This window comes from Oncorhynchus masou, chromosome 21, assembly GCF_036934945.1.
Source record: "Oncorhynchus masou masou isolate Uvic2021 chromosome 21, UVic_Omas_1.1, whole genome shotgun sequence".
Taxonomy (NCBI): domain Eukaryota; kingdom Metazoa; phylum Chordata; class Actinopteri; order Salmoniformes; family Salmonidae; genus Oncorhynchus; species Oncorhynchus masou.
In genome coordinates this window covers 348,708-367,621 of record NC_088232.1, presented here as the reverse complement: position 1 = coordinate 367,621, position 18,914 = coordinate 348,708, and the positions used below count along the sequence as shown (strand labels likewise).

The 18,914-nt window shown below is 43.9% G+C and overlaps 1 protein-coding gene across 8 annotated transcripts in view; it reads left to right on the top strand.

Annotated features, from left to right (window-relative positions):
- LOC135507555 (type II inositol 3,4-bisphosphate 4-phosphatase-like) overlaps positions 1–18,914 on the top strand; it is a 369,267-nt gene that overhangs the window by 151,253 nt on the left and 199,100 nt on the right. For 6 of the 8 annotated variants that reach the window (XR_010450671.1, XM_064927063.1, XM_064927060.1 and 3 more), the window contains 2 exons: positions 1,405–1,523; positions 8,958–9,074. Coding sequence is in view for 7 of the 8 variants with exons in the window: in XM_064927063.1 (XP_064783135.1) it covers positions 1,405–1,523; positions 8,958–9,074 (236 nt within the window). In the remaining variant the exon portion in view is untranslated. Of the gene's footprint in view, positions 1–1,404; positions 1,524–3,303; positions 3,589–6,889; positions 6,968–8,957; positions 9,075–18,914 lie in introns of those variants that run through there. The other 2 variants (XM_064927065.1, XM_064927064.1) reach the window with 2 other exon arrangements.

The following is an 18,914-nucleotide window of genomic DNA, read 5'->3' as shown; positions in this document are numbered from 1 at the left end:
CCTAGAGCACTGTAGTCAGATATTACATTGTCTAGTAGTCCTAGAGCACTGTAGTCAGATATTACAACCTGTCTACTAGTCCTAGAGCACTGTAGTCAGATATTACACCCTGTCTAGTAGTCAAATATTACACACTGTCTAGTAGTCCTAGAGCACCGTAGAGCACCGTAGTCAGATATTACACCCTGTCCAGTAGTCCTCGAGCACCGTAGTCAGATATTACAACCTGTCTAGTAGTCCTAGAGCACTGTAGTCAGATATTCTACCCTGTCTAGTAGTCTTAGAGCACTGTAGTCGGATATTCTACCCTGTCTAGTAGTCCTAGAGCACTGTAGTCAGATATTACACGCTGTCTAGTAGTCAGATATTACAGCCTGTCTAGTAGTCCTAGAGCACTGTCGTCAGATATTCTACCCTGTCTAGTAGTCCTAGAGCACTGTAGTCAGATATTACACGCTGTCTAGTAGTCAAATATTACAGCCTGTCTAGTAGTCCTAGAGCACTGTCGTCAGATATTCTACCCTGTCTAGTAGTCTTAGAGCACTGTAGTCAGATATTCTACTCTGTCTAGTAGTCCTAGAGCACTGTAGTCAGATATTACACCCTGTCTATTAGTCCTAGAGCACTGTTGTCAGATATTACACCCTGTCTAGTAGTCCTATAGCCCTGTAGTCAGATTTTCAAGCATTCAGTGACAGCATTTGGCTCTTTGTGGTTACTTCAATATCTACATGTATCGTCCAATATCACTTTACATTAAATTCTGGTGACCACAGCCTCATACTGAGACAGAAAGGGAGGGACCATTCCTGGACAGGAAGTGTTGGTTTCCTATGATGGCCTAGCCTCCCCTCGTCCCAGTCTTCCTGTCAAACAGGAAGCCTGGAGGAACTAGGGACTGACCAGGGGTTTCACTGACAAACATTAAATCCTAATAAAACGGACAGTCCTCAGCACACTCACTCAGCTGAGGGAAGAAGGAAGAGAGAAGACTTTGACTGGCAGCCATGTTAGTTTGACGACTGGGTCTCAGGAGACAAGCTGCTTTCCAGGAGTAAGGACATATGACTTCCCATTTCCTGTACAGTGAGGATACTTCCCTAAGAAATAGTTTTAAAAAAATCCTTCCACCACTCTCACCTCATGCCCTGGGAATGGTGGGGTTGTGGCGATTTACCTCCTCCTTCCTCTCCTTCCCCTTTCTCTTTTGTCCTTTCTATTCAACCTTGTGTTGTTTGATGTTGGGGTTTTACTCGGGGAGTGTACTATACTGACTGTCCTCTCTCTCTGCCCTCCCCCTTTCAACTCTCTCTCTCTCTGCTCCATCTTTCTCTCTCCTCCCCCACTCTTTCTCTCTCTCTCTCTCTGTCTCTGTGTGTATGTGTGTGTCCTCCCCTTCTCCAGAGTGCAGGGATCTGATTGGCTCTGGAAGAGACAGGAAGCCCAATGCTCTAGTCCAGGTTGCTGTCATCGACCCCCGGGAACAATACCTGGTCTCCCACGCCTGCACAGAGATAGTAGAGGTAAGGCACACGCATATGCACTGACACATATACACACACACATGCATATGCACTGACACATATACACACACACACCCTTTCACAAGCCACTTAATGCAGCTACCTCCCCACCTTTTCACTCTCTCTTTCTCTCACACACACTCCTTTGGTATCTCACTCCCTTTCTCTGCCGGTGATTGTTATTTTTACTGTTAAAGAGTCGCTCTGGTTCACTGGGTCTAAGTTGCTATTGCTGTTGTGGTTAACATGGAACCCAAACCGGGTGCGTGTGTGCTCCATTGTGCATAAATGTATTTTGTCCCCCCACACCAAATGTGATCACGACACGGAGGTTAACATATCAAAACAAACTCTTAACCAATTATATTAATTTGGGGACAGGCCAAAAAGCAGTAAACATTTATGGCAATTTAGCTAGCTAGCTTGCACTTGCTAGCTAATTTGTCCTATTTAGCTAGCGTGTTGTTGATAGTTAATTTGTCCTGGGATCTAAATATTGAGGTATTTTACCTGAAATGCACGATGTCCTCTACTCCACCAATTAATCCACACATAAAACGGTCAACCAAATTGAATCTTGTCATATCTCATCTGTCCAGCCTTTTTCTTCTCTTGACTTCATATTGCGATTGGCAACTTTCATAAATTAGATGCATTACCGCCACTGACCTCGTTCTTTTTCAGTCACCCACGTGGGAATAACCAATGAGGAGATGGCTTGTGGGTACCTGCTTCTATAAACCAATGAGGAGATGGGAGAGGCCGGACTTGCAGTGAGATCTGCGTCAGAAATAGAACTGACTTCTATTTTAGCCCTTGGCAACGCAGACGCTAGGTGGGGCGCGCACGTAGTGTAGGTGCAATAATTGAATAATATAGATTTCTAACGCGAGCGGTGTAGTCAGCCTGTTAAGTCTTTCTCTCATTTGCTTGCTCTCTTTTGTTCCCTCCCTACCCCTCCCTCTCTTTCTCATTCTCTCTATCTCTGTCTCAATTCAAGGGCTTTATTGGCATGGAAAACATGTTATCTCTCTGTCTTTCTCTCTGATTTGTGGTTAGAGCCCTCTACCTGTCTCAATCTGACTATCAGTCAATCAACTGCAGTAGCAGACTGTTTGCGTGTGCCCACTGTGTGTGTTGAGTCTCTGCGCTCCATACAGTCTCACGGAAGTGCCCTCTGACCTCTGGCATGCCTCTTTTATTGCCCTCAGAGCTGGAATGTCATTACCATGGCAACAAGAGCACAAGTGTTTTCGGGGTGGCAACATCTGTCCCGGGCTGGAATACCCACCTAGAACACACACACACACACACACACACACACACACACACACACACACTGGTGTAAAGTACTTAATTAAGTAAAAATAATGTAAATGGTGTTGGAGTGTGCCCCTGGCTATTTGTAAATTCAAAAACCAAATTGTGCTGTCTGGTTTGCTTAATATAAGGAATTTGAAATTATTTAAAATCAATACTTGAGTATATTTTAGCAATTACATTTACTTTTGATCCTTAACTATATTTAAAACAATTTTAATGGGTGACTTTCACTTTTACTTGAGTCATTTTCCACCATTGCGCACACACACACACACACACACACACACACACACACACACACACACACACACACACACACACACACACACACACACACACACACACACACACACACACACACACACACACGCACACCTCAACTTCTTTCCCTTTCTTCCCCCCTCCTCTCCGTCACAGACTGAGGGCTCATGTGAGAGAACACAAAGACTGGGTTTAATCTCTCTCTTATCTAGCTGATTAAGCAACAGGAAGATTTACTGTTTTCAAGACAGTCCCTTTGTCTCTTACTGTAGAAACGCAATAGAAAATAAAAGGAGTCCTCGTCCTCCACTCACTCTGGGTCTGGGTCCAAGTGGAAAACACAGGATGTGGTACAGCAGTTAGCAGTACAGTACGGCTCAGCTGCAGGACTAGTGTGATTCCATAGCTGTAATGTGACTCTTGCTTTGGAGAGGGATCTGAGAACAACATGGACTGTTGCTTTCGGCTTCTCAAAAGGAGGGTACGTATGGATACTGTATGTATGTAGCCGTGGAGATCGCTTCTGATGATACTGTAGACGTGTCTCTGGATTTATAGTCGCATGGTATTGTACATATTGAACCAGACGCAGTGTAACTTCTTTATCTGACTGGTCGATGTATTGGAATGACTAGTCTCTCTAATTCATTACGTATCACTGAACACTGATAGGGATTTTTTGGGGGATCAACTTGTACAGTGGGGCAAAAAAGTATTTAGTCAGCCACCAATTGTGCAAGTTCTCCTACTTAAAAAGAGGTACACTTCAACTATGACAGACAAAATGAGGAAAAAAAATCCAGAAAATCTCATTGTAGGATTTTTAATGAATTTATTTGCAAATTATGGTGGAAAATAAGTATTTGGTCAATAACAAAAGTTTATCTCAATACTTTGTTATATACCCCTTGTTGACAATGACAGAGGTCAAACGTATTTCTGTAAGTCTTCACAAGATTTTCACACACTGTTGCTAGTATTTTGGCCCATTCCTCCATGCAGATCTCCTCTAGAGCAGTGATGTTTTGGGGCTGTTGCTGGGAAACATGGACTTTCAACTCCCTCCGAAGATTTTCTATGGGGTTGAGATCTGGAGACTGGCTAGGCCACTCCAGGACCTTGAAATGCTTCTTGCGAAGCCACTCCTTCGTTGCCCGGGTGGTGTGTTTGGGATCATTGTCATGCTGAAAGACCCCAGCCACGTTTCATCTTCAATGCCCTAGCTGATGGAAGGAGGTTTTTACTCAAAATCTCACAATACATGGCCCCATTCATTATTTCCTTTCCACGGATCAGTCGTCCTGGTCCCTTTGCAGAAAAACAGCCCCAAAGCATGATGTTTCCACCCCCATGCTTCACAGTAGGTATGGTGTTCTTTGGATGCAACTCAGCATTCTTTGTCCTCCAAACACGACAAGTTGAATTTTTACCAAAAAGTTATATTTTGGTTTCATCTGACCATATGACATTCTCCCAATCTTCTTCTGGATCATCCAAATACTCTAGCAAACTTCAGATGGGCTTGGACATGTACTGGCTTAAGCAGGGGGACGCGTCTGGCACTGCAGGATTTGAGTCCCTGGCGGCGTAGTGTGTTACTGATGGTAGGCTTTGTTACTTTGGTCCCAGCTCTCTGCAGGTCATTCACTAGGTCCCCCCGTGTGGTTCTGGGATTTTTGCTCACCGTTCTTGTGATCATTTTGACCCCACGGGGTGAGATCTTGCGTAGAGCCCCAGATCGAGGGAGATTATCAGTGGTCTTGTATGTCTTCCATTTCCTAATAATTGCTCCCACAGTTGATTTCTTCAAACCAAGCTGCTTACCTATTGCAGATTCAGTCTTCCCAGCCTGGTCAGGTCTACAATTTTGTTTCTGGTGTCCTTTGACAGTCTTGGCCGTAGTGGAGTTTGGAGTGTGACTGTTTGAGGTTGTGGACAGGTGTCTTTTATACTGATAACAAGTTCAAACAGGTGCCATTAATACAGGTAACGAGTGGAGGACAGAGGAGCCTCTTAAAGTAGAAGTTACAGGTCTGTGAGAGCCAGACATTTTGCTTGTTTGTAGGTGACCAAATACTTATTTTCCACCATAATTTGCAAATAAATTCATAAAAAATCCTACAATGTGATTTTCTGGATTTTTTTTCTCATTTTGTCTGTCATAGTTGAAGTGAACCTATGATGAAAATTACAGGCCTCATCTTTTTAAGTGGGAGAACTTGTACAATTGGTGGCTGACTAAATACTTTTTTGCCCCACTGAATTTATAGCATCAGGAATGGTTTTACAGTAAGAGACTCAACAATAACACTAAACAGGCAGTACACCATACAGAGTGTGTGTGTGGCCAGCCATAGGGAGTCCCTATACTACATTGTTTAATTGAGCTCTGTCTGTCTGTCCATCATTCCTCAGTGCTGCAGCTGTTCCTTCATTGACCTCTCCGGTTAAAATGGGAAAGGCCCTATGTGTGTGTGTGTGTGTGTGTGTGTGTGTGTGTGTGTGTGTGTGTGTGCATGCTCACACTCATGTCTGTGTATGAAGTGTGAATATGTCGGAGACAGGCCGGCTGCCATGTATTGTTCCCAGAGGCCCTGGTGTCCAACAGCTGGGTCTTACCAGACTGGCAGCTCCCGCTATGCCTGGAGACAGACTGGCAGCTCCCGCTATGCCTGGAGACAGACTGGCAGCTCCCGCTATGCCTGGAGACAGACTGGCAGCTCCCGCTATGCCTGGAGACAGATGCCTGGAGACAGACTGGCAGCTCCCGCTATGCCTGGAGACAGACTTGCAGCTCCCGCTATGCCTGGAGACAGACTGGCAGCTCCCGCTATGCCTGGAGACAGACTGGCAGCTCCCGCTATGCCTGGAGACAGACTGGCAGCTCCCGCTATGCCTGGAGACAGACTGGAGACTGGTGACCTGCTGTCCTCCCCCCTTCTCTCTTACCCCCACACGTGTTCAGGGTGTTATTGAAGCCTTACAGAGCAGGTGTTTCCTTATCCTAAACAGTCCATCTTGGGGCAGTGTGAAGCCTATATGACAGAGACCCTTTTTTTCATTTGAATTATTTTTGTTTGAAACGTTGGACATAAAGTTAAATATATAAATATAAATATAAGCAGTAGATATCAACAGACTTCAAAGCAATATGTCCTATCAATCAGTTCTATCAGACATGTTGGGCTCAAGTGTAAACACTACTAAAATGCTATTGGGGATCCCCTCTCAGCGTCTCTAAGCGCCCGGAGTGGTGTGGGTTATATACTGTACCTCTGAGAGAGGAGACCGACAGGACAGAGAGGGTGACATTTAGGCCCCACGGTAATCTGTTTGTCTATGGGAAAATCTTATTCTGAAAGCCATTACCGCCAAGGGCTCAGGAGTGGCCTTCTCAAAAAAGGGATTTGATGGCACGCTGTGGGGCCAAGTGCCCAGTAGGATAAAACAAGCCTTTCATGTCATGCTCGCGAAGCGAGTGTGTGTGTGTGTGTGTGTGTGTGTGTGTGTGTGTGTGTGTGTGTGTGTGTGTGTGTGTAAATATGATGAGGGTCAAGGGAATGGGTGAGAGCCAACTGTCTGAGAGAGTCTCCTGCCATGGGACGATACTCCCCCTCCACACACACACACACACCCTCCACACACACACACACACTCTAATAGTGTAATGCCTCGCCCATTCCTTGGAGGTCTGTAACCCAAAGGCACCGAGAGGGGCGTCACTGTCTATATACGCAGCTGTCTCTCCTACTGACTGACTGTCTAACTACTTCTCTCTGCAGTACTACTGCTGCTCCTCCACTCTACCTGTTTGTACCGCTGTGTGAATGTGGCTGTAGATGGAGTTGCCAAACATGCTGGTAAGTATGAAAGAAGGCTATTCAGTTCAGAATGTCTTGTTCAGGGAATTTGAGGTGTGTGTGTGTGTCAAATCAAATCAAATCAAATTTTATTTGTCACATACACATGGTTAGCAGATGTGCTTCTAGTTCCGACAATGCAGTAATAACCAACAAGGGAGTGTGTGTGTGTGTGCATGTCAGCACTCAGCGACTCTTTGATTTCCCCTTGTTTTGCCGGCTGTACCAGATTGTGTGTGAATGTGCTGCTACAGAATGCCCATATGCCCCTCAAAGCATGGTAGCATGGTAGCATAGTAGCATGGTATCTGGGTGGTAGTACTGGGCAACACTGTATACTGAGAGCATGGGAGTAGAGCACTCTCCAATGGATTAGTGTTGTTTTCTCTTTCCCACTGCTTGGTGTTAATACAGGGGATGAAAGCATCTAGTAGACTAGGGAGGAGAAGGGAGGAGAGGGGTTTGTGCAGAGGTTGGCTCATGAGGAGAGAGGTGTGTGTGTGTGTGTGTGTGTGTGTGTGTGTGTGTGTGTTTGCAGAGGTGTGTAACGCGTGGATGTCCTGGGGTAGCCTCATGTCTTGGCTGCCGATCTGTAACCACAGGTCCGTCCACAGTCTACATCCCTCCAGTACTCCCCTACTGTATCAATGGGCTTACTGTGTTAGGCTAAGATGTGTTAGTTGTTAGTCACCTTGGATAAGGATGTCCTTCTAGTCAATAAAGGGACATGTAAACAGACTGGAGGCTTCTATCGATCCTTTGTTGAGGTGACTAATCTGAGCGATTTGGGTTTTCCTAGCCGACGACCGTTGCTACGGCGGAATGCAGTACTGGAGACAGTGGAGACGTTTTTCATGTCGACAGATTATCGTTAGGGTGTTTACGGGATGCACCAGGGCTGAGTGTGTGCTTTCTGAGTGTGTGCTTTCTGAGTGTGTGCTTTCTGAGTGTGTGTGTGTGTGTGTGTCCGCGTGCGTCAATGTGTGTGGGTACTGACTGTGTGTCCAGCCTGTCCCGGGGGCCTGCGTTCCAGAGCCACCCATCAGGGCAGGGCAACAGGAAAGGGGGAGCCCCTGATGTAAACACCAGTTTGCTTTGAACACGCAAAGCTTCACTACACCAGGGTATATACAGACCCAGTCAGGGTACACATTATACCAGGTCACAGTAGGCTCCATAGGCCTCTCTCCTGGCTGGGCCTGGGGCCCTATAGTAGGGGCTATGGTGCTTGGGGTCTTGTGGGAACCTGGGTGTGTTTGTGTGTTTAGGCTAGCGGAAGTCATGCATCCATGTGTCTGTGTACAGTACCAGCCCTCTATGGCAACAAGCTCTCACAGTCTCATTGCAGAATCAGATGTCCAAGCCCTTAAAATGCCACATTTCTTTGGCATTCACTCCAGAATCGTTAAGTTAACAAAAAAAAAAATGCTTTAAACAAAAAAACAACTTCATGGTTAAGTTTAGGCATTCATTCTGAATGGTTAAGTTCGGGATTTTGGCAATAAGGCCCGTTATCTACTTCCCCAGAGTCAGATGAACTTGTGGATACCATTTGTATGTCTTTGTGTCCAGTATGAAGGAAATTACAGGATGTTTAGCGAACCAATGCTAACTAGCGGTAGCGCAAAGACTGTAAGTCTATGAGAAGTCTACCCATAGACTTCCATTTATTGCGCTAACATCCAGGAGCAGTAGGGAAGCAGACTGAGCACAGCTGTTGGCTCACTCATCCCTTTCTCTCTCTCTCTCCACCTCTCCCCTCCACCCACACACTCTCCTTCTCAATTTCAATTCATGTACTTTATTGGCATGGGAAACATATGTTTACATTGCCAAAGTAAGGGAAATAGATCATAAACAATAAAAAATGAGCAGTGAACATTACACTTACGAACGTTCCAAAAGAATAAAGACATTTCAAATGTAATATTATTTCTCCCTCTCTCTCACTCTCTCTCTCTCTCTCATGTTCCTTCTCATCCTCTCTCAGGGTAGCAGAGACCCGTTGTTCCTGACAGGGGTGACCTTCCCTCCGGAGTACCCTGCCAGCCCAGAGACGCTAGTCAAGCTCACCGTCTACGATGTGAGAGACAAGGCCCGTGACAATGTAAGTAAACCGCTAAGTGTGTGAAGGGGCTGAGGGGGGAGGGTGTGTACGGGGAGAGTGTGGTGGGAAAGGAGTGTGTGTGGGGAGAATGGGCAATGCCTCAAATTGTTGTTTTCTTTGCTGTGCATGCCGAAGGTCTTTCTTTTGTGTGTGGTTTTGTTAATCTGGCTGCGCTGCAAACACTTGCAGGGCGGTAGAGAACAGAAGTTGGGAGGCCTTAAGTATGGGTGATCTATCATGTTGTTATGCATTTGAAGTGAAGTCACAGGCCTTCACATTGAGTTCTGTCTGTGTGGCATGAACTGGGTCAAAGGAGATCTGAAAGGAAGAGCGAGGCCTTTGGTGATCTTCCCATGGGAATACTTACCCAGAGATCAATGAGAATGGGGATAGCTCTAGACATGGAATTCTGAATGTTGGTCGGTCTGGGTCTTCTGGTTCGGAACCCTTTTAACCTCTTACACTTATGGTGGCGCTATTTCATTTTTGGAAGAAAAACGTTCCCGTTTTAAACAAGATATTTTGTCACAAAAAGATGCTCGACTATGCATATAATTGCTACTGTTCGAAAGAAAACACTCTGACGTGTCCAGAAATACAAATATCTTCTCTGTGCGTGCCCTTTAACGTGAGCTTCAGGCAAAACCAAGATGACTTGGCATCCAGGAAATGACAAGGATTTTTGAGGCTCTGTCTTTCATGATCTCCTTATATGGCTGTGAACGCAAGAGGAATGAGTCTGCCCTTTCTGTCGTTTCCCCAAGGTGTCTGCAGCATTGTGACGTATTTGTAGGCAGATCGTTGGAAGATTGACCATAAGAGACCACATTTACCACGTGTCCGCCCGGTGTCCTGCGCCGAAATTGGTGCGCAAAAGTCACCTGCCAGTATTTTTCCATGGGGCACAGAGAGAAGCAAGCTTCCACGAACTGCATGTCAATGAAGAGATATGTGAAAAAACACCTTGAGGATTGATTCCAAACAACGTTTGCCATGTTTCGGTCGATATTATGTAGTTAATCCGGAAAAAGTTTCACGTTGTAGGTGACTGCATTTTCGGTTCGTTTCGGTAGCCAGGCGCAATGTAGAAAACGGAACGATTTCTCCTACACACAGACGCTTTCAGGAAACACTGCGCATCTGGTATGTGGCTGGGAGTCTCCTCATTGAAAACATCAGAAGCTCTTCAAAGGTAAATGATTTTATTTATTTGGTTATCTGGCTTTTGTGAAAATGTTGCGTGCTACATGCTACACAAAATGCTATGCTAGCTTTGCATACTCTTACACAAATTAGTCAATTTCTATGGTTCAAAAGCATATTTTGAAAATCTGAGATGACAGTGTTGTTAAGAAAAGGCTAAGCTTGAGAGCAAACGCATTATTTAAATTTTATTTGCGATTTTCAGAAATCGTTAACGTTGCGTTATGCTAATGAGCCTGAGGCTTAGTCACAATCCCGGATCCGGGATGGGGAGTTTCAAGAGGTTAAACCGCCTTCAAATCATCTAATGGGTTCTCCAATATGAAACACTTTAGATACTGGCTATGAAGGATTAATTAGCTAAATTCTTATGGATGGGGACAGTATTGAGTAGCTTGGATGAATAAGGTGCCGAGAGTAAACTACCTGCTACTCAGTCCCAGTTGCTAATATATGCATATTATTAGTAGTATTGGATAGGAAACACTCTGAAGTTTCTAAAACTGTTTGAATGATGTCTGTGAGTATAACAGGACTCATATGTCAGGCAAAAACCTGAGAAGAAAATCCAACCAGGAATTGGGAAATCTGAGGTTGGTTGATTTTCAACTAATTACCTATTGAAGACAGTGGGATATTGGTCATGTTGCACTTCATAAGGCTTCCACTAGATGTCAACCATCTTTAGAAACTTGTTTGAGGCTTCTACTGTAAAGGAGGGGCTCTTTAAGTCTGTGGTCTGGCAGAGTGCCACAAGCTCGTGACGCTCGTTCATGTGAGAGGTAGCTCACATACAAAGGAATTCTCTGGTTGGAACATTATTGAGGATTTATGTTAAAAACATCCTAAAGATTGATTCTATACATCGTTTGACATGTTTCTACGGACTGTAACAGAACTTTTTGACATTTCGTCTGCTCCTAGTGAACGTGCTTCGTGACTTTGGATTTGTTTACAAAAGTAGCTATTTGGACATAAATGATGGACATTATCGAACAAAACAAACATGTATTGTGGAACTGGGATTCTTGGGAGTGCATTCGGATCATCAAAGATAAGTGAATATTTATAATGTTATTTCTGACTTCAGTTGACAGCACAATATGGCAGATATCTTTTTGGCTTGTTGGGTCTCTGAGCACCGTACTCAGATTATTGCATGGTTTGCTTTTTCCTTAAAGATTTTTTTTTTAATCTGACACAGCGGTTGCATTAAAGAGAAGTTTATCTAAAGTTCCATGTATAACACTTGTATTTTCATCAACATTTGTAATAAGTATTTCTGTAAATTGTTGTGGCTCTCTGCAAAATCACCGGATGTTTTTGGAACTACTGAACATAACGCTGCAATGTTACTGAGATTTTTTTATATAAATATGAACATTATCGAACAAAACATACATGTATTGTGTAACATGAAGTCCGATGAGTGTCATTTGATGAAGATCATCAAAGGTTAGTGATTAATTCTATCTCTCTTTCTGATTTTTGTGACTCCATTCTTTGGCTGGAAAAATTGCTGTGTTTTTCTGTGACTTGGCTCTGTCCTAACATAATCGTTTGTGGTGCTTTCGCTGTAAAGCCTATTAGAAATCGGACACTGTGGTGGGATTAACAACAAGGTTACCTTTAAAATGGTATAAGATTTACCTTTAAAATGGTATGAGATTTCTGTTGTTTGAATTTGGCGCCCTGCACTTTCGCTGGCTATTGTCATATCGATCCCGTTAATGGGATCTCAGCCCTAAGAAGTTTTAAAGCTATGGGTTACTTACTCCACGATGATGCCATAGCTGTTGTATGGATTCTATACACTAGCTACCACTACAGCACTGTGACGGCACTACCTGGAGCACTGGAACCAGAGGGAACAGAAAGATATGGAACAGCGACATCATAGCTATTGTATGGGTTGTATTTAAGCAATAAGGCGTGTTGTATATGGCCAATTTACCACAGCTACGGGCTGTTCTTAAGCACGACGGAACGCAGAGTGACAAGATGCAGCCCTTACCATATTGGCAATATACCACCAACCCCCAAGGTACCTTATTGCTATTGTGAACTGCTTACCAATGTAACTACAACAGTACCAATAAATGTTTTGTCATACCCGTGCTGTACGTTCTGATATGCCACGGCTTTCAAGCCAATCAGCATTCGGGGCTTGAACCACCCAGTTTATAAAGTGGATTACAGATGCCACATAGTCAACTAGCTTATGTAAACGTGTATCTCACAGCTATATAGACCTACAGTACACATGGAATACATTCAGTCCCTCTATGCTTCTGACTTGTGGCTATATCATATCCATTGTAGGGATTCTATGTTGTCATACTGCCGATATCACAACATGTATTTCACACCTACACATGAGAACATAAAAGTATATAAACTGTTAGTTGAAAAAGAGACAACACACTTCACTCAGGTTAGAAAAATAGGTTTGTTTCACTCTTCCTGAGCCTCAGGTACAGTAGAGTAGTTAGAATCCAACTGTTCTGTAAAAAATATAGCAAGTTAGCAACTTGCTAACAACCCCTGAAGCCTGGGATCTAAACGATGCAAGCTAGTTCCTTCTGAGGTCTTCATGTAATATTGATGGAAGACTACACCTATGTGAGCCCCAACACTGTTCAAACTCTACAATATCTTCACCGTGTAAGACTCGGTTAGACACGTGTCATGTCAAGCAGTCAGTCGCGTATCCCAAGTGGTAGAGTTCTGTTAAAAATGAATGTTGAATCGTTCGTGGCCACACAAGCTAACGCCTTGATATAAAGATATTTTATAGATGCTTGGTAAAGGCATAAGCTGTGTTACAGCTATATCTGGGAGTGGTTGGCGGGTTCATTGTCCAGGCAGCTTTGGAGCCTATGGGTTTTATAGAATGTTCTGGTTCTTTGGTCTGTCTTTGTTGAGGGATGAAAATAAAGTGAATTTCATTGTTTACCGCTCACAAATGGGAGGAGTCATGAACCTTATTGAGACATCATCTTGGTCTTTTTGGTACAGCTACTGTCCTTGGATGTCCATTATAACCTCTCCTTTCAAACCTGATCGTAAAATCCAACCAGTGAACACTGAGGCTGTACCTTTAAATTTATAGACAGTAGCCGATAGGCTACTGCATAATGTAGGCCTATATAAGCGGCTACTAACAAAACCAATGGAGCACATCTTAACATTTTCACATGGAAATAGCTTTTGATTTCTATGATATAGCCTACAGTAGCCTATAGGTTGTGTTCAATGCAGGCCTACATTGCATCAGACTTTTAAAAATATTTTTACACTATGCAGGGAATCAAGTCATACTTTTTGTATGATACAAGAAACCACATTACCATACATACCATACAGAGAATTAGAGCATGTAGACTACCATCTGCCTATTGGCTTATTTCCATATTCAAGCCTGTGTAAAAATACAACACTGCCCCATTAATTAAGGCATAAACAAGATTTTTACCTGACTCGGTTTTCAAAGACAACTTGAAATGTAGCCTACACGATTTGTGTTCTTGTAGGAAGCAGTAACTCCCCATTGCTGACCAATACTTACCTATAACTTGGCTAATAACTCGCTATAACTAGTCAAAAATATCAACAAATGTGCACATGTGCGGCTCTGCGCTCTGATCTGAAATGTGCATTTGCTGCAGGTGACTGAAGGACCGCTTGTGGGCTACCTGTCAATAGAATACTCCATTACGCTCTGTGCTCTGCCTACAACAAAATCACAGACTCAATCTTACTAAGTTAGATTTGTTTTGGTTTGTTGCATTGAAAAGGGGCTGATATAATATTGATTAGATCACAGAGAAAAACATTGATCTATATAGCGTATGGAAACTAATGTGGGGAATTCAGTGAAGTTCAATATCTTGCGTCTCTTCACGCCACGGACACGCGCAGTTTAGAGGGAATATTGCAGCAGAATAAAACCAGACAGAATATTCTGCCTTGCTGTGGAGACTGTCTCCTGACTAGGGCCTGACATCCTGTCAGGGTTCTCACTCACAACACTTCCATTCACTCAAAACAGCCAGAGAGAAATCGCGCGCGCGTGTCAGTGGCGGTTGTTATGGGGGCGTGAGCATGACATTATTTCTTTTACAGCATATTGGATTACTGTCATTCCGATTCAATTTGCCAAGTTCAGTGTAACAGCGATAGGTTTAGGCTACTACATGATACTGGAATTTTCCCTATACCCGTCATGAGGTTGCTACAACATAGCCTATGAAGGAAAGTTTACGATGTAGTTGCACACAGGTTCAGAGAAAAGGTGACGAGGTGACAGACAGTGACACATGGACAGACAGTGACACATTCAATACCGCCTTGCGCACTCTTTCCTTCATCTAGCTGATATAGGGTGTAATCGTTAGTCCAACAGTTGCAAATGAGAGTTTCTATTGGACATATTCAGGTATGTTTATCCCTGTTTTGTTGCGTTTGCTTCCGTTTAAGAAATATTTTTCAACAGAATCGGTGGAATGAATACACCCCTGTTCAGCGTAAACACAGTTCACTTTCATAACAGCCACGTTGTATTCCTTCTCATATCTATGCGCTCTCCTCCTCTCAGCTTTTCCCTTCACTTGTGGACTTTAAGGCACAACACATCAGCTGTATGTGACCAGGCGAAAAAAACCTTTCCAAGTTTAACCATGTCATAACCTCTACGCACAGCCTACATCGTTGTCACCATATTAGCTAAAGTAACGTCATAGTCAACATAGCTAATAGAACTAACGTGTTAGTAAACCCGCTACATGCAGTAACATTACAATGTACAGTCAGTAAGCAGTTTAACACTTACACCGGCGGGCAACGGTGGCAATGAATTAGAAGAAAAAAAATCTCAACTTGACTTGGAAGAGTTCCAGTGTTGTTGGATAGTCATAGCCAGCTAGCTAACATAGCATCCCTCTGTTTTAACAGGGCGTTTGAGTCAGCTAAACAAGCTAGCTGCATTTGTTAGCTACAGTAAGTAAGTGAAAAAAAAATATCTCTCTCTTGTATGTGTGTGTGTGTGTGTGTGTGGCTTCTCCTTCATTTTGGAAGAAATTAATTTGTTTAAAAAATGTGTTCAACTATTGGCTTTCTCTCTATTTGAGTCAACTACTCACCACATTTTATGCACTGCAGTGCTAGCTAGCTGAAGCTTATGCTTTCAGTACTAGATTAATTAACTGATCCTTTGATTGGGTGGACAACATGTCAGTTCATGCTGCAAGAGCTCTGATAGTTCAGAGGATGTCTTCCGGAAGTTGTCATAATTACTGTGTATGTCTATGGAAGGGAGTGAGAATCATGAGCCACCTAGGTTTTCTATTGAACTCAATGTACCCAGAGGAGGACGGAAGCTAGCTGGCATCCGGCTACACCATGGAGTGCTGTTGAGGCTACTGTAGACCATTGCAAAATAGTGTGTTTTAATCAATTACTTGGTGACGTGATTATGTTTAGTATAATTTTATCTAAAAACTTTTAAAAAAATGGTTTACAATTTTTATTTTTATGAAATTCCCTGAGGAGGATGGTCCTCCCCTTCCACCTCTGAGGATCCTTCAATGGTGTGTGTATGCTTGTGCGTGTGCCCAGGCTGTCTTGTCTGCTTCAGGACAGGCCCTCCTGTGCCTTTCAGATCATTCCCTCATACCTCTAGTCTCCTCCACTAGTTTCCTCTAGTATCCTCCTCGAGTTGTCTCCCCCACTATTTTCCTCGAGTCTCTAGTCTACTCCTCTAGTCTCCTCCTCTAGCTGTGTCCTCCTCTTAGTTTCCACTAGTCTACTCCTCTAGTCTCCTCCTCTAGTTGTCTCCTCTTCTAGTCTCCTCCACTAGTTTCCTCTAGTCTCCTCCTCTGGTCTCCTCTAGTTGTCTCTTCTAGTCTACTCCTCTAGTCTCTTCATCTAGTTGTCTCCTCTTCTAATCTCCTCCTCTAGTCTCCTCCTCTAGTCTCCTCTAGTTGTCTCCACCTCTAGTCTCCTCAACTAGTTCTCTAGTCTCCTCTTCTAGTCTCCTCCACTATTCTCCTCTACTCACCTCCTCTAGTTTCCCCCTCTAGTTGCCCTACAGAGCACAATTAAGGACTTTCCCACTGGGCACACACTGTTGTTTCCACATAATTTCAATCTAATTCCACTGAACCAACGTGGAATAGACGTTGAATTGACATCTGTGCCCAGTGGGTTGACTGAGTACTGCTCTCAAAGGAGACTTTGGTATGTACGAATCTGAAGGGAGAGACAATATAAACATTTCTAAAACGCCGACTTCTTTTCTCCACCCTTTTTGACTTGTCTTTTTCAACCCTTTTTTGAGTTGTCTTTCCTCTTTATTTGTGGTTTTCACAGCAGCAGTAGCTACAGTACAGAGGTTCCAGATCTTTCTCTTCCCTCTGGCTCCAGTGATCCAGTTCCCCTGTAGTGCTGTAACATACAAGACGTGTTGCTCTGCTGGGCTGGGCTCAGCTTGTACAGCGCTAGCTGCTTGTCTTGGTCTCATTAGCCAGTGTGTAGGTGGTACGGCCATGACCCCAAACATGAGTTGACACCCCGCATCAGCCCCCCTGGTGCAAATGGGAGCCAATCAGTCAAAGCTCCAGTAATTTAATGTCACATTTTTGGTGATAGAAAAGAAAAAGAGCGATTTGGAAATGTGGAAGAGTGTGTGTGTGGGTGCATTTGTGAGATTTGTGAGGTTGCGTTTACAGATGAGCAACCAGCATTTTACAAGTCATATGCAGCTCGCAATTCATTCCAAAGGCGAGCACGTCACCGCTTCTAGCGTCGGTGGCGAAAAAGGCAGTTATTTGACAGACCGCTAGGTAAACATCAAATAAAATCTCTGGCGTCTTAAATTGGCCTGATGTGTGCTATCTTTATGTCCACTGCAAGGGGTTAGGTTGGCCATTGAAGGGGAAAGGAGAGGGGGACGAGACAGGAAAACGAATGAAGCAGATTTTCTAGATGAATCCCTTAATATTCCAGGAGGAGCAGAGTGATACATTTCATACTGGGATGATTTCCCTTTGCCTCCGGCTTCCAAGTTGTCTGAGATGTGCGTTCCGAGATGAGCCCTGGTGCAGCTGCAATGCTGCCGTGAATACATGAGAGGACGGACAGAGCAGATGGAATGGTAAGAGGTAGAGTGGAGATAGAGAGAGGAGCCGGGGGGGTGACGAGGCCTGTTCTCTCTGACTGAGTGATCTGCCCCCAGGCCTTGTTGTCAAGGGTGACAGGTTACCCAGAATTACCCAGATTTCCTCTGTGTATAGCTGAATCCCATGGGCATTAGATTGTACATTCCGATCATGTCCCCACTTGTTCAATTAAACCTCTACACATGGAGTGGATGATTCCACTCCATCCAACACAACGTATTGCTGGATAAAATGATTTTAGGGACTGGGAAAGATATTCCGTACTCCTCGTAGGCTGCCTTCGTAGGTTTGTAAATTCAGACATCATTTGAGCCAGCGACCTCATGATTGCATGATTCATAACCTTTATGAAATAGTGTTTCTTGCATAATAGATATTATTTCTCCAGAGTACATTTTTCCTCATACTCAAATTACACGGGTTGCACAAACAAAACCTAATTAGACTATTAGATAACCTTCAGTAATTGATAGAGAAGATTCACAGTGAACTCAGAAGACGGATCCAGAATAACAGACCAAAAGCCTACAACCCGCACAGACTCAAATTGGAGGGGAAGAGAGAGCGACCGAGAGACGAGGGTTCGTGAACAGATCTGTGGCCAATTATTTCACAAAGTGCAGCGCATCAGAGGGCACTTATCAAAGTAGAGGGGGAGAAGAGATAACGACAGACTGAGATAGAGGCCGAGAGAGACGAATGAAAGCATATGGGAGCAAACACAATATTGTTTGTATGCATTGTTGTGAGTTGTCTGTCTCGCATTCTAGTGCTCACTTACCTTGTTGAAGAAGCTCGGAGACACGGAACACCAAACTAATATAGAGAGCAGGAGCTTCTTGTTGGAATCAAAGCGATTACCCAGCATCCTCTATGGTCTACAAAGATAGGACGGCAGCCTGTAGATTGTAGTAGAGCCCTTGTGTTAAATCATAGGCTCATTTATCTCTACGTCTGGCCTCTGTGATGTTACGAACATGTAATGCGGTTTTCATTGTGTGTGCGTCATAGTAATCTTCAGATCATGAAGAGGGGATTTGATTGGGTTCTGTGATGTGTAATGCACAATACCGTGACAAACAATCGAGAAGCTCCTCTCAGCAAAGTATAGAAATGGGTTGGGTCCAGTCCTTTCCATGAAGACGCCATAACATGTATTCAAATTCAGAGCTTTTTACTTCATTGCTTTAATCAACGTTTAAAGATGGTCGCCCCGCAAACACTGACAGGCACGCACACGCACCAGTCTTTATACTATCATTCAAGTGACACCCTCGAAGGTGTGGAGAAATACTTATTAGATCCAGGATGAGTACAAAGTAGCAGGGAGGGGTACTGATCAATGTGCTCAACCTCCAACCCCCTGGCAAAGCAGCAGAGACACAGGGGCAAGGCGTGCTTTCGCACTCCTTTCCTCTCTTCACTTTATAGTGTGGAGGAGATGGTGCAGGAAAAAAGC